The 25,142-nt window shown below is 41.7% G+C and overlaps 1 protein-coding gene across 3 annotated transcripts in view; it reads left to right on the top strand.

Moving 5' to 3' along the window:
- Positions 1-24,877, top strand: part of LOC132809107 (uncharacterized) — a 59,122-nt gene extending 34,245 nt beyond the window's left edge. For 2 of the 3 annotated variants that reach the window (XM_060822516.1, XM_060822513.1), the window contains 8 exons: positions 788-883; positions 4,458-4,559; positions 5,898-5,993; positions 9,018-9,119; positions 12,982-13,077; positions 21,056-21,124; positions 22,365-22,468; positions 22,873-24,877. In XM_060822516.1, the coding sequence (XP_060678499.1) occupies positions 788-883; positions 4,458-4,559; positions 5,898-5,993; positions 9,018-9,119; positions 12,982-13,077; positions 21,056-21,124; positions 22,365-22,468; positions 22,873-22,950 (743 nt within the window). In that variant the 3' untranslated portion in view covers positions 22,951-24,877. The remainder of the gene's footprint in view (positions 1-787; positions 884-4,457; positions 4,560-5,897; positions 5,994-9,017; positions 9,120-12,981; positions 13,078-21,055; positions 21,125-22,364; positions 22,469-22,872) is intronic. The other variant, XM_060822514.1, reaches the window with a different exon arrangement.
- Positions 24,878-25,142: the final 265 nt, after the last annotated feature.

The following is a 25,142-nucleotide window of genomic DNA, read 5'->3' as shown; positions in this document are numbered from 1 at the left end:
GTTTAATCTGAAGTCACAAGATGGCAAGGGACTAGTGTCCATGCAGATGATTTCTAGGTGAACTTCATTCCGATTTGAGGCCACTGTGCAGCCACCTCTGCTAGGACTGTCCTGCAAGTGGGACAGGACATATCTATGATGGCGATGGTGACATCTGGTTAATTGTCTCCACGATTGACGATGTAAGCAAAATTAGGCTGATGACGGAATAATCTGTGAAAAGAATTTGGTAAATTTATCACTATTGTCAGATGTTGCAAGGAGCACTTTACAGGGTGACAGGGCTTATTGGACCTTAATCTCTCCCAGGGCTTTGTTCAATGCCAGGTGATCAATCTGGATTTGTTTCGTTGTTGAAACGTCGAAGCGATTGGTGCAACAGGATAGCTTGCTAGGCCATTTCAGAGGGTATGAACGTCAAGAAAGTTGCTGTCGATCCGTCCTCACTTGCAGTTCAGAGCAGATGAGGTTTCCTTCCCTGAAAGAGATTAATTAGCCAGTGGTGTCATTTTTTTCCAGTAAATGCACTTGGATTCATGGCCATCAGTAGATTCTTCATGTCAGATATGTTAATTTGCATCGAATTAAAATTTCATCATTTGCAGTTTGAAGATTTGAAAACAGGTCCCCATAGCGTTCGCTAAGTCTCTGGATTACTAACTCAGTGAAAATATTACTGGACTCTTGCCTCCATGAAATACGTGGCACGCCAGCACTTTTTGAGAAATAACTGAATTAAAGAGTTCCATCTTTGATTCATTCTTATACTGTATCTCCATTCCTTCAGATCCAAACACTGCTGAAAATGGGAACGACACGACATATTCAACTCAGAAACCGACAGAAAGTTCTTCATCAAACAGAGCAGTGACGGCAGAAACAGGTAACAGCCAGAGCTGAATCGCTGAAAAGTAATCTTTACACAATAGCAATGAACACAAGCAGAGTAATGTGCCAGGTGGTTTAGGTGGGACAGATATGGTGGATAAAATTTAGTGGGATTTGCATTTTTGTAAAAGGCGAGTATCAAGGCAGTAATCAGAGTTGCAATAAATAAAGGATCACCCAGTGAGGCTTTGTGGGTGTAGTAGAGAAATAAGACGGGGATGGTGACATTACTGGGGTTGTATTTAAGGCCCCCAAATAATCAATGGGAATTAGAGGAATAAATAAACGGAGATCTTGGGGGTACTTGCAGGAGCAATTGGATTGTTGTAGTAGAAGATTTTGATTATTCTGACATAGACTGGGACTCCCATATTGTTTAGTGTTAGATGGGGTGGAATTTGTTAAGTGCGTTCAGAAAACATTTCAAAATCTGTATACAGAGGTCCGACTCGGGAAGGGACAAATCTTGACTGAATCTTGGAAAATAAGGCAGGACAGCATAACTAAAGTGACAGAGGTGGAACCCTTTGGGACAAGTAACCATCGTTCTATTGACCTTAAAACTGTTTATTAAGAAGGACGAAACACGTCCCCAGAATCAAGTTATAAATTGGGGCAAGGCGAATTTTGATGGAATTACACAGGATTTGCATGAGTTGATTCGAGTAGTTTGTTTGCAGGGAAAGGCATGCGGAATGCCCTTAAAGTGGGATAGTTAGAGGACAAGATCTATATGTTTCTTTGAAGGGGAATAGCAAGATTTGCAGGAATAAGGAACCCTGGAAGCCAATATATATTGAGGCTTTGACCAGAAAAAAAGGAGACATGGCTCAGTTGCATGCAGCTGGAATCAAGGGAATTCCTAGAAGGATATAGGAGGAACAGGAGTTGACTGAGGAGAGAAATCATGAAGGGAAAGTGGGCTCGAAATAGCCGTGGGTGAGTCGGTTATGGAGAATCCAATGAGGTTCCTTAGGTATATTAAAGGAAAAAGAATAACTGGAGAGAGAATAGGACACCTCGAGGAGTATAGTGGACATGTATATTTGGAAGTCCCAGAGATGGGCAATGTCCTCAACGAATATATCTTCTTTATGTTTACGGTGGAGAAAGAGTTTGGAACTGGGCGAAATTAGTGGTCATGTCTTGGGGACATTCATTCTCAGCACAGAGGTGATATTGTACGCACGACAATGTGCGAAGGCGGATCAAACTTCTGGTCCCGACAAAATACATGCAAGAAGCATTCAAGATTCCAGAGAAGAAATTTCGGAGGACCCAGCTGGCAGTCCCATTCTATGTCAGTCATGAGTGTGGTCACGGATGACTCGAGGGTAACAAATGTCGTATTAAGTTTCAACAAGGACAACAAATAAAAATCTTGGAACCATTGACCAACAATCCTAACATCTGGAGTACATACGTTACTTGAGAAAATTCTGGGGTGTAATGTATACATGAATTTGGAAAGGCAAGGTTTGATAAGGAGTAGTCAGCATTGTTTTCTATGTGGGAGATCGTACCTCACAAATTTCTTTGACGAATTGACCAGCAGGATTGACGATGACAAGGCTATTGAGCTCGTCTATGTTGATTTCAGTCAGGTCTTTCATAATGTCCCACGCGGTAGACTGCTCTGGAAAGTTAGATTGCATGGAATCCAGAGGAAGATGGCAATTTGATGCACAATTGTCTTGATGATAGAAAGCAGACCATAATAGTAAAAGGATGCTCTTTTGACTGGAGGCCTTTGAATTGTAGAAGGCCTCAGGGGTCGGTGCTGGGCCCATTCCTGATTGTTATCGCTATTAATGATTTGGATGAGAATGTACAAATCATGATTAGTAAGTTTCCAGATGACATTAAAAGAGTCAGTGAGGATATTAGGCAGCAGAACCTGAAATATCTGCGAAAGTGGGCTCAGAAATGGAAAATGGAGTTAGATATAGAGGAGTGTATGGGGTTGCATTTTGGAAACTCAAATCAATGTTGGATTTTCGTGGTGAATGGTAGGGCCTTAAGGAGTACAGTGAAACAGAGAGACCTTGGGGTTCAAGTGCACGATTCTCTGAAGGTGTAATCATAGGTAGACAGGGCATTGAACAATGCTTTGGGCACATTGGTGTTCATCAGTCAGGGTATTGAGCATAGATTTTGGAAGTTATGTTGCAGTTGCACAGGACGTTTACGAGACTGCACTTTTGGGATTGTGTTCAGTATTGAGCCAAAGTCCACTGTGAGATTCTATTCCAAATCTGCTGCATCTTATGCACCAGGTTGGGGCAGCTCTCTGACTTATATCTCTCTGAAAATGCCTCAAATGCCCATGATTCATTCCCTCTCAGTCGAAGTTAATTCTGCGATTGACACTGCCATGAAGGTCAAAGCAATCACACTTTCAGTTAGATCCAAAAGTAGATTCAGGATTGAATTCAGGGCACTGAGTGTAAGATGCACGCCTGAAAGGGAGTGTGATTTGTTTAAATGAAAGTTTGTGGTAAAGTAACGTTGAAAGGTACAAAGAATTCACTGAAATGAATATATTGCATCGACTGCTGAGAATATGTTCCAATGATTATTGGGAATAGAATTTCTTGTTGGTGTGACTTGTGCAGTTAGACTGTTTGAAGTGGAATGCAATTACAGATGTCGCTAATTAGAGTGACTTGAACAGAATCCTATTCCTTTGATATTCTTATCATGCTGTATGAATGGGTGATGCTTGCATTGTGTTAGACTGTGATCTATTGACAGGGAAAAGACCACTTGTTCAGGATTGGTCTTTACATTGGGATAGGTAGCTGTGATATCTTGACCGTTTATTTGTTGTGTTCCTCTCTCATGTGACACCTAGATGTATCAGCATTTCTTTCAGTGACAAAACTTTCATCTGCTCTGGAACCTGTAGGTATAAGAACTCCAAAGTCCACTGAGAAATCGTCTTCCAAATACATTCCATATTTATGACATATAGTCCGCATTCTGACCACATCTCCCAGATTATACTTCAAACTTAATTATTAAATTCCCTCTTAGTCGGAATTACACTTCCCATCTCCGATTGATTCATTCATGACGTTTAAAATGCAAACACTACTTCAGATTCATTCCACAAAGATCCGTAACATTACGTCAAGGATTGTCTCTCGACTTCAGTAAGGTTTCAGTACCGAGTAAGTGCGGGGTCATGTGACTTTTTTCAATTAATTCTGTGAAATGGTTGCTGGGAGATTCGTAAGTAAAGCACCACAGCAAACGGAATGCAAGGATTCAGTGGAATGATTGGCAATGATTATTGGGCGGAGAAATTTTCATGGTGATTGCTGTGACTTGTACGTGTAGATTGTTTCTCATGTCAAGTCCGTTGGAATTTGATCCTATTTTTGTATGATGTCATCATGCAGACATGATGCTTTCATTTCGTCATTGTCATTTTGAGGTAGTGACTGTGATTAGACCAGGTATTCAGGATTCTTCTCTATATTGAGACTGGTAGATGTCATGCCCTCAATTGAGTGGTTCTCCTCTGTTCTGTATGTCCGAGACACACTTGCATTCTTTTATTGCAGTTCCAAAACTTCTAACAAGTCATGGAGCTGTCGGTAAAACAACTCGAACGTCCTCTGAAATATCATCTTCCAAACCCATTTCATCTTCTGTACCATATTCAGGTAATGCTTCAATTTTGATATTTAAATTCTCTCTTAGACGGGCTGGATGTTTTCTGATAGATATTTTCTTGACATTGAAAAGAATAACAAATTCTGATAGGTTTGACTGTTGCTTACAAGATTCAGTCAAAGACTTTGTCCTTCAGTAAGTTGCTGTGCAGCGTGGACACTGTGCAAAAGGCATGATATCCTCTGAAAACGTTTACTGGAACTCTAGCTCTGAATTGTGAAACGCAGCACATACCACTCAGAGCAACAGGTCAAACTTCGAGTTCGTGGACTGCAATCGTGTGACGGATGTGACGGTGTGACTGAGGGAAGAGTGATGTATTGACTGAGCGAAGTGAAATGTGTTGACTGTGCAGAGGGGATTGAGTGTCTTGATTGAGGGGAGAGTGACGTATTGACTAAGAAAAGAGGTATGTATTGATCAGGTTCGTGGTGGTCAGTGGTGTGGTGCTTTGTCTGAGTGTATTTGGAAACAATGAATGAGGGCAGTGAGATTAAGTGACTGCGGAGTGTGAACTTCAGTAACCGATGGTGGGGAAATGTAGTGACTGAGAGCAGTGGAAAATTGTGAGAGAGGCTGCTGTCTTGTCATTTGAAGTAGAGAGTGGGATGTAGTGATTGAGGTAAATCGGATTAGTGGCTAATCTGTGTCGAATATCATGTCAGAAATAGGTTTTACGATGTTATTGAGCATAATGCCATTTAGAGATTGAGGGAAGCGATATGCAGTGACTGAATGAATTGCGTGTTCGTGAGTGAAGGTAGTGTGATAGAATAACTGAAGTGAACGGAAGGTGATGCGTCAAGTGAATCGATTAAATGACTGCAGTGAATCTGTTGCTACCGAGAGGAGTGGAATTTCGTGAGTTAATGCAGTGGGATATAATAACTAAGCAGACTGAGATACAGTGACTGAGACGAGTGGACCTTGTGACTGAGAAAAGTGTGATAGAGTGACTGAGTGAAGTGGGATGTCAAGAACTATGCTATAGAACTGAACGCATTTGCAGTTCAGAGCAGATGAGGTTTCCTTCCCTGAAAGAGATTAATTAGCCAATGGCGTCATTTTTCCAGCAAATGATCATGGTTTCATGGCCATCAATAGATTCTTCATGCCAAATATGTTATTTTGCATCGAATTAAAATTGCACCATCTGCAATTTGAAGGTTTGAAACCAGGTATACAGAATATCTGAATTAATAATAGTGAAAATACTGCTGGGCTCTTGCCTCCATGAAATACATGGCACGCTGGGAATTATTGAGAAATGTCTGAATTAAAGAGTTCCATCTTTGATTCATTCTTATACTGTATCTCCATTCCTTCAGATCCAAACACCGCTGAAAATGGGAACGACACGACATATTCAACTCAGAAACCGACAGAAAGTTCTTCATCAAACAGAGCAGTGACGGCAGAAACAGGTAACAGCCAGCGCTGAATCGCTGAAAAGTACTTTTTACACAATAGCAATGACTAAAAGCAGAGTAATGTGCCAGAGCGCAGGTGGTTTAGGCGGGACAGAAGTGGTGGAAAGAAGGGAGCAGGGTCTGCATTTTTGTATAAGGCGTGTATCGAGGCAGTAATCAGAGATGAAATAACTAAAGGATAACCCAGTGAGGCTTGTAGATGGAGTCGAGAAATAAGAAGGGGATGGTGACATTACTGGGGATGTATTTTAGGCCCCCAAATAGTCAATGGGAATATGAGTAATAAATATGCCGGGATATTGGGGAGACCTGCAGGAGCAATTGGATTGTTATAGGAGACATGGCTCAGTTGCAGGCAGCTGGAATCAAGGGAATTCCTACAAGCATTTAGGGGAAACAGGACTTTACTGAGAGAGGAAATCATGAAATCGAAAAGAGACACGAAATAGCTGAGGGTGAGAGGATTATGGAGAATCCAAAAGGATTCCGCAGTTGTATTAAAGAAAAATGAATAACTAGAGAAGGAATAGAACTGGGCGAAATTAGTGGTTGTATCTTGGGGACATTCCTTCTCAGCATAGCGGTGATATTGTATGCACTATAATGTGTGAAGGTGCATCAAACCTCTGGTCCTGACAAAATATATGTAAGAATATTTATAGAGACCGGAAAAGAAATTGTGAGGGACCCAGCTGATACCTTTTGCATCATCATTCGCCACGGGTGAAGTCCCGGAGAACTCGACGGTAAAGAATGTCGTACTCTGTTTCCATAAGGACTGCAAAGAAAAATCTGGGAACTGTAGACCAATAATGCTAACATCTGGAATCGATAAGTTCCTTCAGAAAATTCTGGGATATAATATATACGTGAATTTGGAAAGGCAGGGTTTGATTAGGAGTAGTCAGCATTGTTTTGAGTTTGGGAGATCATGCCTCACAAATTTGTTAGAATTCTTTGATGAATTGACCAGGAGGATTGACGATGGCAAAGCAGTTGAACTCGTCTATGTTGATTTCAGTCAGGTCTTTCATAATGTCCCACGTGGCAGACTGCTCTGGAAAGTTAGAGTGCATGGAATCTAGTGGAAGATGGCAATTTGATGTACAATTGCCTTGATGATAGGAAGCAGACCGTAAGGAAGGATGCTCTTCTGACTGGAGGCCTGTGATTCGCGGAAGGCCTCAGCGGTCGAAGCTGGGCCCATTCCTGATTGTTATCTATATTAATGATTTGGACGAGAATGTAGAAATCATGATTAGTAAGTTTCCAGATGACATTAAAAGAGTGAGTGAGGATATTTGGCAGCAGAACCTGAAACATCTGCGAAAGTGGGCTCAGAAATGGAAAATGGAGTTAGATATAGAGAAGTGTGTAGGGTTGCATTTTGGAAACTCAATTCAATGTTCGATTTTCTTGGTGAATGGTAGGGCCTTAAGGAGTACAGTGAAACAGAGAGACCTTGGGGTTCAAATGCACGATTCTCTGAAGGCGTAATAATAGGTAGACAGGGCATTGAACAATGCTTTGGGCACATTGGTGTTCATCTGTCAGGGTATTGAGGATAGACGTTGGAAGCTATGTTGCAGTTGCACAGGACGTTTTTGAGACTGCACTTTTGGGATTGTGTTCAATATTGAGTCAAAGTCCACTGTGAGATTCTATTCCAAATCTGCTGCATCTTATGTACCAGGTTGTGGCAGCTCTATGATTTATATCTCTCTGAAAATGCCTCAAATGTCCTTGATACATTCCCTTTCAGTCGAAGTACACGTTAATTCTGCGATTGACACTGCCATGAAGGTCAAAGCAAACACACTTTCAGTTAGATCCAAAAGTAGATTCAGGATTGAATTCAGGGCACTGAGTGTAAGATGCACGCCCGAAAGAGAGGGTGATTTTTTTTTGAATGAAAGTTTGAGGAAAAGTTACGTTGAAAGGTACAATGAATTCACTGAAATGAATATATTGCATCGACTGCTGAGAATATGTTCCAATGATTATTGGGAATAGAATTTCTTGTTGGTGTGACTTGTGCAGTTAGACTGTTTGAAGTGGAATGCAATTGGACATGTCGCTAATTAGAATAACTTGAACAGAATCCTATTCCTTTGATATTCTTATCATGCAGTATGAGTGGGTGATGCTTGCATTTTGTTAGCCTGTGATCTATTGACAGGGAAATGATCAATTGTTCAGAATTTTACATTGGGATAGACAGCTGTGATGTCTTGACCGCTAATTTGTTGTGTTCCTCTCTCATGTGACTCCTAGATGTATCAGCATTTCTTTCATGCAGTGATAAGACTTTCATCAGCTCTGGAACCTGTAGGTATAAGGACTCCAAAGTCCACCGAGAAATCGTCTTCCAAATACATTCCATATTTTTGACATATAGTTCACCATTCTGATCACATCTCTCAGATTATACTTCAAACTTAATTGCTAAATTCCCTCGTAGTCGGAATTACACTTCCCATCTTCGACTGATGACGTTCAAAATGCAAACACTACTTCAGATTCATTCCACAACGATTGGTAACATTACGCCAAGGATTGTCTCTGTACCTCAGTAAGGTTTCAGTACCGAATAAGTGCGGGGTAATGTGACTTTTTTCAATTAATTCTGTGGAATGATTTCTGGGAGATTCGTAATTAAGGCACCACAGCAAATGGAATGCAAGGATTCGGTGGAATGATTGGCAATGTTTATTGGGCGGAGGGGTTTGCATGTTCATTGCTGTGATTTGTTCGTGTAGATTGTTTCAAATATAAGTTAATGGCACATGTCTAACGTTACGCCCCCTGGAATTTGATCCTATTTTTGTATGATGTCATCATGCAGAAAGGACTGGGTGATGCTTACATTTTGTCATTGTCATTTTGAGGTAGTGACTGGGATGAGGCCAGGTATTCAGGATTCCTCTCTATATTGAGACTGGTAGATGTCAAGCCCTTAATTGTGTAGTTCTCCTCTGTTCTGTATGTCCGAGACACACTTGCATTATTTTATTGCAGTTACAAAACTTCAAACAAGTCATGGAACTGTCGGTAAAACAACTCCAACGTCCTCTGAAATATCGTCTTCCAAACCCATGTCATCTTCTGCGCCATATTCAGGTTATGCCTCAATTTTGATATTTAAATTCTTTCTAAGTCGGGCTGGATGTTTTCTGATAGATATTTTCGTCACATTGAAAGCAATAACAAATTCTGATAGTCCTTTACTTAATCTTATAAGCAGCAGTCAAATCTATGTCCTTCAGTCAGTTGCTGTGCAGTGTGGACACTGTGCAAAAGGCGTGATATACTCTGAAACCGTTTACTGGAACTCTAGCTCTGAATTGTGAACTGCAGCATATACCACTCAGAACAACAGGCCAAGCTTAGAGTTCGTAGACTTCAATCGTGTGACGGGATGTGACAGAGTGACTGAGGGAAGTGCGATGTATGGACTGAGCGAAGTGAAATGTATTGACTGAGGAGAGAGTGATGTATTGTTTGAGGGCAGAGTGACATATTGACTAAGAAAAGAGGAATGCATTGACCAGGTTAGTGGTGTGATGCTGTAACTGAGTGTAATTGGAAACATTGAATGAGGGGAGTGAGATTAAGTGACTGAGGAGCATGAACGTGATTAAACGATGGTGGTGAAATGTAGTGACTGAGAGCAGAGGAAAATTGTGACAGAGGCAGCTGTCATGTCATTTCAGACAAAATGGTCCCGACAAAATATATGCAAGAAGACTTCAAGAGACCAGGGAAGAAATTGCGATGGATCCAACTGACACCTTTTGTATCATCATTAGCCACGGGCGAGGACCCGGAAGGCTCGACGGTAAAAAATGTCGCACTCTGTTTCCATAGGACTGCTAAGAAAAATCTGTGAACCATAGACCAATAATGCTAACATCTGGAGTCGATAAGTTCCTTCAGAAAATTCTGGGATATAATATATACGTGAATTTGGAAAGGCAGGGTTTGATTAGGAGTAGTCAGCATTGTTTTGTGTGTGGGAGATCATGTCTCACAAATTTGTTAGAATTCTTTGATGAATTGACCAGGAGGATTGACGATGACAAAGCGGTTGAACTCGTCTATGTTGATTTCAGTCAGGTCTTTCATAATGTCCCACGTGGTAGACTGCTCTGGAAAGTTAGATTGCATGGAATCCAGAGGAAGATGGCAATTTGATGCACAATTGTCTTGATGATGGAAAGCAGACCGTAATAGTAAAAGGATGCTCTTCCGACTGGAGGCCTTTAAATCGCAGAAGGCCTCAGCGTTCGGAGCTGGGCCCATTCCTGATTGTTATCGATATTAATGATTTGGATGAGAATGTACAAATCATGATTAGTAAGTTTCCAGATGACACTAAAAGAGTCAGTGAGGATGTTTGTCAGCAGAACCTGAAACGTCTGCGGAAGTGGGCTCAGAAATGGAAAATGGAGTTTAAAAAATACAAGTGTGTGGTGTTGCATTTTGGAAAATCAAATCAATATTTGATTTTCGTGGTGAATAGTCGGGCCTTAAGGAGTACAGTGAAACAGAGAGACCTTGGGTTTCAAGTGCACGATTCTCTGAAAGTGTAGTCACAGGTAGACAGGGCGTTGAACAATGCTTTGGGCACATTGGTGTTCATCAGTCAGGGTTTTGAGGATAGACGTTGGAAGCTATGTTGCAGTTGCACAGGACGTTTTCAAGGTTGCACTTTTGGGATTGTGTTCAGTATTGAGTGAAAGACTCTGTGAGATTCTATTCCAAACCTGCTGCATCTTGTGAGCTAGGTTGGGGCAGCTCTATGACTTATATGTCTCTGAAAATGCCTCAAATTTCCTTGGTACATTCCCTCTCACTGGAAGTACACGTTAACTCTGCGATTGATACTGCCGTGAAGGTTAAAGCAATCACACTTTCAATTAGATCCACAAGTAGCTGCAGGATTGAATTCAAGGCACTGAGTGTAAGATGCACGCCTGAAAGGGAGTGTGATTTTTTTGAATGAAAGTTTGAGGTCAAGTAACGTTGAAAGGTACAATGAATTCACTGAAATGAATATAGATTAGATTACTTACAGTGTGGAAACAGGCCCTTCGGCCCAACAAGTCCACACCGACCCGCCGAAGCGCAACCCACCCATACATATACCCCTTACCTAACACTACGGGCAATTTAGCATGGCCAATTCACCTAACGCGCACATCTTTGGACTGTGGGAGGAAACCGGAGCACCCAGAGGAAACCCACGCAGACACGGGGAGAACGTGCAAACTCCACACAGTCAGCCGCCTGAGGCGGGAATTGAACCCAGGTTCCTGGCGCTGTGAGGCAGCAGTGCTAACCACTGTGCCACCGTGCCGCCCATATTGCATCGACTGTTGAAAATATGTTCCAATGATAACTGGGAATAGAATTTCTGTTTGGTGTGACATGTGCAGTTTGACTGTTTGAAGTGGAATGCAATTGGACATGTCGCAAATTAGAGTGACTTGAACAGAATCCTATTCCTTTGATTTTCTTATCATGCTGTATGAAAGGGTGATGCTTGCAATTTGTTAGCCTGTGATTATATTTACAGAGAAATGACCAATTCTTCAGGATTGGTCTTTACATTGGGTCAGACAGCTGCGATGCCTTGACAGCTAATTTGTTGTGTTCCTCTCTCATGTGACTCCTAGATATATCAGCATTTCTTTCTTGCAGTGACAAGACTTTCATCTGCTCTGGAACCTGTAGGTATAAGAACTCCAAAGTCCACTAAGAAATCGTCTTCCAAGTCCATTCCATATTTGTAACATATAGTCCACCATTCTGATCACATCTCTCCAATTACACAGCATCCAGTGACCAAGTTAGTGGTGTACAGAAGTCTGATGTTGTGACTGAGCACAGGTGGAAACAATGAATGAGGGGAGGGTGATTGAGTGATTGAGGAGACAGAGGTGGATTAACTGATGCTGTTGAAATGTAGTGATGGAGAGCAGTGGAATATTTTGACAGTGGAAGCTGTCATGTCCTTTGAGGAGGAGAGTGTGAGCCGTGATTGAGGTGTATTAGATTAGTTGTTCCCGTGTCTGGAATGTCATGTCTGAAATTAGTTTTACAATGTAATTGAAGGTAGTGTCATTTAGACATTGCGGGATGCGTTATGCAGTGACTGAGCGATGGAAAATGCTGTGACTGAGGGAATTGCATGTTTGTGAGTGATGGTAGTGTGATTGAATAACTGAGGCGAGAGGAAGGTGGTGCGTCAATTGAATGGATCAAAAGATTGCAGCGAATTTTAAGTTTTACGACATTGACTTGGACTGCCATAGCGTTTAGTGCTTAGATGAGGCGGAATATGTTAGGTGCTGCATCAGATGGAGAAACTGTATGATTTATATCTGTCAGATAATGCCTCAAATTTCCTTGATATATTCCCTCTCAGTCAAAAGTACACATTAACTTTCCAACTGACTCTCATGAAGTTAAAAGGTACAGAGGGGGAATAGAATTTCATGAGCTAATGCAGTGGGAAGTCACGACTAAGCAGACCGCGATTCAGTGACTGTCATGTGTGGGACGTTGTGACTGAGGTAAGTGTGATAGAGTGACTGAGCAAAGTGGGATGTCAGTAACTTTCCTGTAGATCTGATCTCACTTGTAGGCGAGAGCAGATGAGGGTTTCTTCCCAGAAGAGATTACTTAGCCAGTAGTGTAATCCTTTTTCCAGCAAATGAACATGGTCTCATGGCCATCAGTTGATTCTTCATTACAGATATATTATTTTTCATCGATTTAAAATTCCACCATCTGCAGTGTGAAGATTGAAAACAAATCTCCAAAGCATTCGCAGATTCTCTGGATTAGTAACTCAGTGAAAACACTATTGCATTCTTGCCTCCATGAAATACATGACACGCTGGGAATCATTGCACCATGTCTGAATTAAAGAGATCCATCTTTGAATCATTCTTATAATGTATCTCCATTCCTTCAGATCCAAACACTGCTGAACATGGGGACGACACGACATATTCAACTCAGAAGCCGATGGAAAGTTTATCATCAAACAGAGCAGTGACCGCAGAAACAGGTAACAGCCAGAGCTGAATCGCTGAGAAGTATTCTTTATGCAATAGCAATTAATACAAGCAGCGTACTGTGACAGGGTACAGGTGGTTTGGGCGGAACAGAAGTGGTGGAAAGAAGGGAATGGGATTTGCATTTTTGTTAAGGCAAGTATCACAGCAGTAATCAGAGATGTGACAACTGAAGGATCACCCAGTGAGGCTTTGTGGGTGAAGCTAAGAAGAAGGAGATAGTGACATTATTGGAGTTGAAATGTGGGCCCCCAAGTAGCCAACGGGCAAGAGAGGAAGAAATATGCACTGGGGAGACTTGCAGAAGCAATTGGATTGTTATAGTAGGAGATTTTAAGTTTTACGACATTGACTTGGACTGCCATAGCATTTAGTGCTTAGATGAGGCGGAATATGTTAAGTGCTGCATCAGATGGAGAAACTGTATGATTTATATCTGTCAGATAATGCCTCAAATATCCTTGATATATTCCCTCTCAGTCTAAAGTACACATTAACTCTCCAACTGACACTCTCATGAAGTTAAAAGCAATCTTACCTTCAGTTAGATCCACAAATAGCTGCAGGATTGAATTCAGGGCACTGACTGCAAGATGCACGCCCGAAAGGGAGTGTGATTTTTTTTTGAATGAATGATTGAGGTAAAGTTACTAGAAAGGGTGCAATGAAGTCACTGAAATGAATATGTTGCCCCACTGCCGGAAATATGATCCAATGACTATTGTGAGTAGGATTTCATTTTGGTGCGACTTGTGAAATTTGTCTCTTTGGAGTGGGCTGCAATTGCAGATGTCGTGAATTAGAGTGCCTTAAAGCAGACTCCTCTTCCTTTTGATGTTCTTATAATGCAGTAAGGACTGGGTGATGCTTGCATTTTGTTGTTCTAATTTTGATTAAGTGCCTGGAATTAGAACAGGTATCCAGGACTCTTCTCTATATTCAGACTGATGTTGCCAGGGTTGGAGGATTTGGTCTATAGGGAGAGGCTGTACAGGCTGGGGCTGTATTCCCTGGAGCGTTGGAGGCTGAGGGGTGTCTTTATAGAGGTTTGAAAAATTATGAGGGACATGGATAGGATTAATAGGCAAAGTCTTTTCCCTGGTGTCGGGGAGTCCAGAACTAGAGGGCATAGGTTTAGGGTGAAAGGGGAAAAGATAGAAAAGAGATCTACGGGGCAATGTTTTCTGCCGAGGTTGGTGCATGAATGGAATGAGCTGCCAGTGGAAGCGGTGGAGGCTGGTACAATTGTAACATTCAAGAGACATTTGGATGGGTATATGAAATAGGAAGGTTTTGGAGGGATATGGGCTGTGTGCTGTCAGGTGGGACGAGATTGGGTTGGGATATCGGGTCGGCATGGACGGGTTGGACCGAAGGGTCTGTTTCCATGCTGTACATTTCTATGATTCTATGGTAGATATGATATCATGCCCGCCATTATGTGGTGTTCCTCTTTTCTGTAACTCCCAGAGATTCTTGCATTCTTTTATTGTAGTTCCAAATTTCCAACAAATCATGGAACTGCAGGTAAAACAATTCCACCATCTTCTGAAAGATACTTATTCAAACCGTTGCATCTTCTGCACCAGGATGTACTCACATTCGGATTATAACCCAAATTTGATTTTTAAATCCTCTCTTAGTCGGATTGGTTTTTTTCCAATGGGTATTTTTGAGACATTGAAAGCAATATCACCAATAGGTCTGACAGTTGGCTGTAGGTTCTGCCTGTCCTTCAATAAGTTGGTATGCAGTGTGGAAACGGTGTGATGTACTCTGACACAATTTTACTAGAACAAGAGCTCTGAATTGTGAACCACGGCACATACCACTCAGAAGAACAGCTCAGACTGCAAACATGTGACTTCTGTGACGGAAGTGAAACGTATTGACTGAGAGGAGAGTGACATATTAACTAAGAAGAAACGTGTGCAGTGACTAAGGGTGTGATGTTCAGTAATGTGAATGAGCGTAGTTGAAAACAACGAATGAGGGGAGGGTGATTGAATGATTGAGGAGAGGGAGAGATGAATTAACTGATGGCGGTGAAATGTTGTGACTGAGAGCACTGGAATATTGTGACAGAGGAAGCAGTCATGCCATTTGAGGTGAATATTGGAATGGAATGACTGAGGTGTGTAGGATTAGTGGCTCCTGTGTGTAAAATGTCATGTCTGAAATTAGTTTTGTGGCGTGATTGAGGGTAGTGCCATTTAGAAATTGAGGGAAGTGATTGCAGTGACTGAGGGATGAAGGATGCAGCGACAGAGGGAATTGCGTGTTCAAGAATGATGGTAGTGCGATTGAATAACTGAGATGAATGATTAGATTACTTACAGTGTGGAAACAGGCCCTTCGGCCCAACAAGTCCACACCGACCCGCCGAAGCGCAACCCACCCATACCCCTAACATAACACTACGGTCAATTTAGCATGGCCAATTCACCTGACCCGCACATCTTTGGACTGTGGGAGGAAACCGGAGCACCCGGAGGAAACCCACGCAGACATGGGGAGAACGTGCAAACTCCACACAGTCAGTCGCCTGAGTCGGGAATTGAACCCGGGTCTCAGGCGCAGTGAGGCAGCAGTGCTAACCATTGTGCCACCGTGCTGCCCACAAATGGGAGATGTGTCAAGCAAATTGATTAAATGACTGTGGTGAATCGATAGGTACTGAGGGGAATACAATTCGTGAGTTATGACAGTGGGATATACTAACTGAGCAGACTGCGATACAGTGTCTGAGACGTGTGGGACATTTTTACTGAGATGTGTAATAGAGTGACTGAGTGAAGTGGGATATAGTGACGGACGTGAATGTGAATAAGTAGCTGGGACAATGTGATTTAGTGACTGAGGCGGTATGGATGTAGAGACTGAGGTGTGTAAAACGTAGGGCTGAGGTGCAGTGGATCGGAGTGACTCAGTGTGAATTGGGACATTGTGCCTGAAGCATGTAGTGGCTGCAGGCAGTGGGAACATATTAAATGACATCCCCATGATGCATTGACTGAGTGAAGGTGATCGCTATGGTGAGCCTTGTAGTTCCATGGGAAACTGTGATCCTGTTCTTTCGGAAGGCCATATTTGTAATTAATGCAGCGTGAGTTTTTCACTTTGTCAATCTTGTCTGTGACATAGTGACTGTGATCAGGCCGAGAATTCACAATTGTTCATGTTGAGAACGCCCTTCGTGATTTCCCACACTCCTTTATGTTGTGTTTCTCCTTGGTATTGCTTCTAGCCATGTGTTTTCGCTCCTTCATTGCACTTTCAAATGTTTCAACAACTCGGGGATCTAAAGCTCTAAAAATTCCAAAGGCCACTCAGAAATTTTCTTACAAATATTCTTTTTCAACACATATTACGACTCCATTGTTATCTCTCAGATTATTCCCCAACATTGATTCTTAAGAAAGGAAAGAGAAGTACGGCACAGGAAAAGGCCGTTCAGCCCTCCAATCCTTTTCCAATCATCATGCCCTATCTGAAGTAAAAACAAATCATCATTCCTTATTTGGTCTGTATTTCTGTATTTTCCTCCAGTTCTGATAACCATCCAAATGCCTCTGAAATGTCGCCCATGTGACTGCTTCTGTAACCTTTTCTGGCAATGCATATCCATCTCCAACTCCTCTCTGCAACAAAAACTCCATCTCACCATCTCACATTGAGTCTGTGACCCCCTTGCAATTGAAACAAAGATCAAAGATAATTTACAGCCCAGGAACAGGCCCTTCGGCCTTCCAAGCCTGAGCCTATCCAAATGTACTGTCTAAACTGTCGGTCAATTCCTAAGCATCTGTATCCCTCTGTTCCCCACTTACTCATGCATCTGTCCAGATGCATCTTAAATGAATCTACCGTGCCTGCCTCTACCACCTCTGCTGGCAACGCATTTCAAACGCCCACCACCTTCTGTGTGAAGAACATGCCACGTGTATCCCCCTTAAACATTCCACCTCTCACCTTGAAAGTGTGACCTCTCGTTATGGAATCCTTCATCCTGGGAAACAGCTTGTCCCTATCCACCCGGTCGATACCCTTCATGATTTTATAAACCTCAATCAGGTCCCCCATAATCTCCTTTTCTCTCATGAAAACCTACTCAACCTCTCTTCATAGCTAGCTCCTTCCATACCAGGCAACATCCTCGTAAACCTACTTTGCACCCTCTCCAAAGCGTCCACATCCTTTTGGTAATGTGGCGACCAGAACTGTAACACAGTATTCCAAATGTTGTCCAATTTTAAAATGACTTGCGAGCTCTTATACTCAACACCCCGTCCTATGAAGGAAAGCATACCATATGCCTTCTTGACCACTCTATCCACCTGTGCAGCAACATTCAGTGTACAATGAACCTGCACTCCCAGATCTCCCTGCCCATCAACGTTTCCCAAGGCCCTTCTATTCATCATATTATTCGCTCTAGAATTAGTCTTGTCTAAATGCACCACCTCACATTTTTCTGGATTGAAATTCATCTGCCATTTTTAGGAACAAATCTTCAGTCTATCTATATCCTCCTGTATTTTTTTCACTGTCCCTTATGCTTTCTGCTACTCTATCAGTCTTTCTGTCATCTGCAAACTTGCTGATCATACCAACAGTGCCCTCTTCCGGATCATCTATGTATAGTACAAAACACAGTGGCTCCAACACTGACCCCTGCGGAACAACACTGAACACCTTTCTCCATCTAGCTAATACACTTTGTCTCCTGTTGCTCAATCAGTTCTTTACCCTCCTAGCTGGAACACCCTGCACACCATGTGACTTCACTTTCTCCATTAGTCTACCATTGGGAATCTTATCAAACGCCATACTAAAATCCATGTATATGACATCAACAGCTCTTCCTTCCTCGAAGAACTCTATTAAGTTGGTAAGGCACGACCTCCCCCGCACAAAACCTTGTTGCCTATCACTGACAAGCCCGTTCTTTTCTAAATGTAAACAGATCCAATCCCCCAGTCCTTTCTCCAGCAACTTTCCCACCACCGAAATCAGGCTCACTGGTCTGTGGTTATATACTCCCACTACCCTTCTTGTACAGGGGGATAACCTTCCAGTCCTCAGGCACCTCACCTGTATTTAAGGATGCCACAAATATATCTGTCAGGGCTCCAGTTATTTCCTCTCTCGCCTCCCTCAGCAACCTTGGATAGATGCCATCCGGTCCTGAGGATTTGTCCACCTTAATAACCTCTAGCCTACCCAACATCTCTTTCCTGCTTATGTCAACGTGATCCAGACTAAGCAAACTTCTATCTCTAATCTCAAGATTCATGTTCCTCTCCTTAGTGAACACTGATTCAAAGCAATCATTCAGAATCTCACCCATTCTGTCAGGTTCGACACACAGCCTTCTTTTTCATTATTCTTCAGTGGACCAATCCTTTCTCTAGTAACCCACTTGCTTCTTATATAAGAATAAAATGCTTGGGATTCTCCTTAATTCTGTATTTCATGACCGCTTTTAGTCTGCTTGATTGCTCGTTTAAGACTAGTCTTATTCTTCCTATATTTCTCCAGCGCCTGTTCTGTTCTTAGCTGACCAGATCTTATGGACGCTTCCTTTTTCGTTTCAGCTCGTCGTACAATTCTACAGTTCACGAATGTTGCCCTTCCTACCCTTCAACGGGATTTGCCAAACCGACACTATCTTTTACTATCTTTGAAAGCCTACCACATATCAAATGTGGACTTCGCTTCAAATAGCTGTATTCAAACCACATTTCAGAGATCCGGCCTAATTTTGATATATTTGGCCTTGGCCCAGTTTTGTACTCTTCCCTTAGGACCACTCTCATCTTTATCTACGAGTATTCTAAAACTGACAGAATTGTGGTCACTGTTCCCAAAGTAATCACCCACTGAGACGTCTACCACCTGTCCTGGCTCGTTCCGCAGTACCAGATCCAATATGGCTCCTTCCCTCATCGGACTGTTGATATACTGCTCTAGAAAACTCTCCTACACACTTCTTATAAATTCTACCCCACCCAGACCTCTGACGCTAAGTGTATCCTGTCAATGTTCAGAAAATTAAAATCTCCCATCACCACTAAACTGATGCCTCCACATCTTCCCATAATCTTTTTAGTATTTGTTCTTCTATCTCACGCTCACTGTTGGGAGGCCTGTAATACAGGCCCAACAATGTAACTGCACCCTTCTTATTTCTCAGTTCCACCCATAATGCCTCACTGCTTACTATCTCCATAGTGTACTCCTTTAGCACAGCCGTGAGATGATCCCTGACGAGCAAAGAAACTCCACCGCCCCTCTTTTATTTCCCCCTCTCCTTTATGAAGCGTCTATAACCTGGAACATTCAGTTGCTAATCATTATGCCCTTCCTTCAACCAAGTCTCTGTGACTGCAATAACATCATACTCCCAGGCACCAATCCAAGCCCTAAGTACATCTGTCTTATACGCTATACTCCTTGCATGAAAGTAGATGCATTTCAGGCCACCAGTTCTTTTGACTTTATCCATTCCCTGCCTACTCTTCCCTTTATTAATGCTATCTTCATGATGCTTACAGTCTCGAGTTGCCACCTCGTTACCTACTTGTTTTCTCTTCTGGTTCCCAGTCCCCTGGCACATTAGTTTTAAAACTTTCCAATAGCAGTATCAAAAACTCCCCCAAGACATTGGTGCCGGCCTGGTTCAGATGTCCATCCATTTTATAATAGTCCTGCCTTCCCCAGAAGAGGTCCCAGTGTCCAACAAATCTGAAGCCCTTCAAAGTGGAGGAAAAATACCCTGACTAGTAAATACTCTAGGAATCGAAATTACCTGTTCTTAGTACTGTATAGTACTGTACTATACTTATACTATCTCGGATAATCACCAGAATTCCATTTAAACTTTTCCTCTGATTTAAGTTTTCATGTGATTAAGAGATGAGAAGTGTCACGAGAAATCCTCAAAAATTGTGTGATTGAGACTATGACTGAGTGCAGATTTTACTAAGAGTTCAAAGAGGGTTAGACACTAACAACGTTTACTTGATCTGATTTTGTGATTCGTATATCATAGGAACAGACCAGTCAGTTGAAATTTAAAACCTGCATGTGCTTCCTGTTATTCTTCTTCTTCTAGCCCTGACCTTCTCCTCTTTCTCACTCAGGTCTTTAATCAGATTAGGCATTGTACCAATTATTTCAGATAATTCATAGCTTTAAAGGAGCTTCCAGGCTCTGTGTAATGTTTTTATTTTATATTTGTTGTCAAAATTATGTTGATAACGTCAGTCAACATTCTCTCTCGCCTCTTCTTCACCCACTCCATACTGTTATAGTCCTACCTTTGCTCCATCACACTGACACCTGTTCCTAATTACAAGATCGTCTAACGACCTGTTGAATGCTTCAACTGAGCCGAAAGTCTTCACTCTTCTCGATGATTCATTCCAAGTCCTAACTCCTCCTTTTATATTTTCTATAAGTTTTGGAACCATGTTTAAAACAGCGTCCGCTAGTTTTACAGCTAGTTATCACGAGTAAGAGATTCACTCCATTCACTTCAACAAAATTGTGATTGTAAAAATCTTTACTCATCCTCTTCTGCAGCTTGTCCTGTTCAAGGAAGTATACGGAAGGCTCCAGTTTGACAGTCGCTGCCAGTTGTTTGATTTGAAGTCACATCCACAGTGATTTAATCTTGTTGTCTCGCGTCATAACCATCTCGTTTGGTATGGTGTTGATCTCGTTCCTGTATGCATTTAGGAAACATGATAAACATAACCTCTGTGTAAAGCTCTAACCCTGTGTTCCATCATATCAAATTCTCCAACACCCTGTTCCAACATGTCATTTTCTTACTCTGTCGGTATTTCTTTTCTCTGCCCATATTCAAATCTTTACACCCACCATAATCTCGACAGCTCTCTTTACATCTCTGTATCACTAGTTATTTCCTCAATCCACGTCTCACGTTTTTGTCTTTCATTCCAGAATCAACAAGCCCTGCAACAGAACCACCTACTGAGTGCAAACGAGCAGATGATGAACATTTAACACCAGGTATCCAAAAGCTGCTGAGAGGAGAAATTCAACTTAATTGTTTCAGGCATTAACTTTAGAAATACTCCGTCTCTCACATAATCATTTGTGGTTCGTAATTGCAACTCTCCATGAGCCTGCTATACACATGTCCACTCCAAGGAGGTACACTTAAGTCTCACAATATAAGATGTAGTTGAAGAATTTCTGAAGCACGGGATGAGCATTTCGTCCTCAATTGTCAGCACAATTTCTTTGAAAAAACAAATCAATCAAGATTCCTCGTAAATGATCTACCCGCCACGCCAGCAGTAACCAGCAGTGCAAGAAAGTTGCTCTTGAATCGCTATGTTATCCAATGCCGTCACTCCCCAACCTATCCTCTTGATTTGCTTTCCGTTCTTTCCCAGTAACTCCACGTTTTCAGTTTGAGACTGTTGTTGCATGAGATGGAAAAGAACTCCTGTCCATTCCCTGGATCAATACTGTCTACGTCCAAAATGATTTTGGAAGTGTCTTGATCTTCACCTGTCCAAAAAGAACAGTCCTAAATTAACAAAGTTATCTATGTTATTTAAGTCCAATGGGAGCAGATCCATTCTTGCAAATCTTTCCCTGTTCCTATCTAATGTCACGGTTTCACTCTGAATGTCCGTCACACACAATTGGATGCAATCATTCACTGAAGGCTGAAAGCACGTCTTAAACAGCTTCATCACAACTTCTTTGATCTTCGCTCTATGCGACTATAAATGAAGTCAAGATAGAATCATAGAACCCCTACAGTGCAGAACCAGGCCAGTTGGGCACAACAATTCCACACCAACCCTCTGATGAATATCACACCCATTATCTATTATTCACATTTCCCCTGAATAATGCAACTCACCTACACATTCTTGAACAAAATGGGTAACTACCAAGGCCAGATCACTTAACCGGCACATCTTAGGACTGTGGGAGGAAAAGTGACATATACAGAGGAAACCCACACAGAGAGGGGGTGATGATGCAAATCACACACAGACAGTCGCCTGAAGCTGGAATTGAATCTGGCAGTCTGGCAATATACAGGTGCAGTGCTAACCACTGAACCATTGTGTCATGCAATTAAGCACCTGTGCCAACCAAAGTGTTTTAATAGCTCCTAGCATACTTTAGATTTGTGAGATTGCACACATTATTCTCTGTACTTCTGAAACTAATCATATTCGGGGCTTTGATGTGTTGAAGCTTAGTCCATATCCTCTCAACATTTTAGTGATGCTGGACTTGTCAGAGGAAGATTGTGAACATATCAATGGCCATGCTCAAGTGATGTACGTTGGCAGGAACAAGCTGGACACTTCTGACTATCTTGAAAAGGTAAGAGGTTTGTTCTGCAGTTATACTCAGTTACTTCAACCCCTGATTAAATGATCATAGTCAGCATTAACTGATCATCCGTAGTTGTTAATTTTAGCATATCATGGGCTGCATCATCAACATATCCCGTGATGGTTATGGCAAAATGGCACTGACGAGTCTTCACTTTCTGATTCAGTGATGAACGGTCATTGATGGATTGGGAGACAGTTCCTCATAACGTAACATCCATATGAAGGGATTCGTCAGTCATTGATGGGACAGGAGCTCTCATTCTTTTAGACAAAATGGATATCAATGGTGAAAGGGGTTTGGTGATGTCTCCTGAGTTCATTCTGTCAGTATAACTGCAATTCCTCATTTTCATACTGGATTCCTCACCGAAAAATTGCATCTCTCCCCAGGTACAGATGATGCTGAAAGATCATCTCCCATGCAAGAATCTGCTGCCAAAACTCGGAGAAAAGGAAAAAAAGCACTAATGACCACTAAAGTGAAGAATATTCAGTGGTTACGTAACAACTGAGAACTGGACCAATGAGTAGGATGTAGTCGGGGTAGGGCATTGGTGGACTGGAATTGTTGGGTGAAGGTGTTTGTGATATTGTGTGGCGTATGTGTAATTGTGTTGGTGGAGGGGATTTTATGCACTGTGAGAGGTGCATTATTGTGTCCGTGAAGACACTTTTCATACACTGTGGAGGGTGGATTATTGTGTTTGCAAACATGCTTTTAATATTGTGAGAGGTATGGCTTATTGTGTTGGTGAAGGGATATATGATATGTCGTGTTTGTTGGAGTATTTTGCATATCAGACTTTTACAGGGGAAGAAGGAAGACGTGAACAATGTGAAAACTCGGGATCTGCAGAGAAAAGCAAAGTCAATTTCGATTCTTTTCTTTTACTTTACAGACAACAGGGCAATCACAAGGGGACCCCATCCAATAAAAAAAAGACGAATTCTTAATTCATGCTGCCTTTCAATAAGACACAGAAATAGACACATGTCATTTCTCTCAAAGGACTGTAGAAACAAATTGAAGAGTGGGGTTAATGGTAGATTATTTTTAAAAGGAACAGTTGTGATTGCACTTAATGCCGTTCTCCGGAGAACGAATTTTTTGTCCCTTCTTCTAACTCAAACAGCAAGAAACTTTATTTCATTAACAGATTTGAGGGTGTGAATTTAATTCAAGCATTCCGAGAGTTTTTGTTCTGTATGGGCTCACTGAGACTATTAGTAAGGGAAGCTGCAAAGGAGCAAAATTGACATGTCTGCATTAGCACGTTGCCAGTATATTGGAGGAAGTTCAGTCGGGACAAGGGCTTGCCTCATGAAGAATGCAGCATGGCAGTACACAGCTGGAAGGAACAGCTCTGAATGGAGGCTGCATAAGCCCGTGTTGATTACTGTGAGCAACCATGTCGAGCAATATGTATGATTGAGAGAGGCATGGTCGTGGTGATGAGGAAACAGGTGTCTCCCTTCGAATAAGGAATACCAAAAAATGGGCACATTGTTTAACCGTGAAATACAGGATGGTCACAGGGGGCAAAAAAGAAAACCCAGAAGTGGTGATATTCTGAAACGCTTTGCCTTGGAGAGTAGTCAACTTTTAGCCAATACTTGCATGAACACTAGTGTCTTAATTTTCAAGGCTATTGGCCGAGTGTGCAAGTGGGACCCCTTTTGATATGGTACAGCTAAGTTAGCAGAGATTCGATGGATCAAGGTGCCTCTTCTGCATTGTGTTATTCTAAGATTCTATGAAAGAGGTTGGGAGACATGCACGAGTAAGGACTCACATAAGATCACCAGAGATTGCAACATATTTGAAGAATGTCTGGTCGCTGCCGTTTGATATTTGAATAGAAAATAAAACAGATTTGAGAGTGACTTAAAAATCAATATGTTTATAACAGAGAAACGAACATCAACACTTGGGATCATAGACATTAAAATATTATCACAAAAATGTTGCACACAACAGTCACTTGCGAATTTCTCTTCCATTTATTTCAATGTTTCATTTGTTAAAAGCTGGTCTCTGGAAATATAAGGAAACTTGTAAAAAAAACTATTTTTAAAAAAGTTGCTGAGACAATACACGGCAAAAAAGTCTGACAAGTCATTCAGAGGAGCAAGCATAATTAATCAGATATTGTATCGATTTCTAAAATTCTTTCCTCAGCATTATCCTTATCAAAACTGTTCATCCATTTGACAACTTCCTGCTGTACATTTGAAGATGTCACCTGGATTTGATAAATTAGCTAAATATCTGGAACATTACTCTGCAAATTAAATGAACACTGATTGAACCATATTGAAGCATCAATTCAAATTTCATAGTTTTAAGAATTTTGGTTTGTTTGTGTATTTCGTTAAGTTTGCTTAATAAATGAATGAAGTCTCAACTTCACTTCAGCAACTCACTGTGTTTTGGAACTGCATTATTTGGATCTCGTGTATATTGATTTTGGTCATGCATTTCATAAGTTTTCCCATGGCAGGCTCATTCAGGAAGAAAGAAGAAGAGATGCAGGGAAGCCTGTCTGTGTGGATGCTGAATTCACTGGCCCATAGAACCCAAATGGTGGTGGTAGACAGAAAATATTCAGACTGGAGCCCAATAATCGGTGGTGTTACACAGGAATCGGTTCCATGTGCAT

The sequence above is a fragment of the Hemiscyllium ocellatum genome, unplaced genomic scaffold, assembly GCF_020745735.1.
Source record: "Hemiscyllium ocellatum isolate sHemOce1 unplaced genomic scaffold, sHemOce1.pat.X.cur. R10, whole genome shotgun sequence".
Classification (NCBI taxonomy): Eukaryota; Metazoa; Chordata; class Chondrichthyes; order Orectolobiformes; family Hemiscylliidae; genus Hemiscyllium; species Hemiscyllium ocellatum.
Note: the sequence above shows the minus strand (reverse complement) of the source record. Positions and strands in the feature narration are given on the sequence as shown.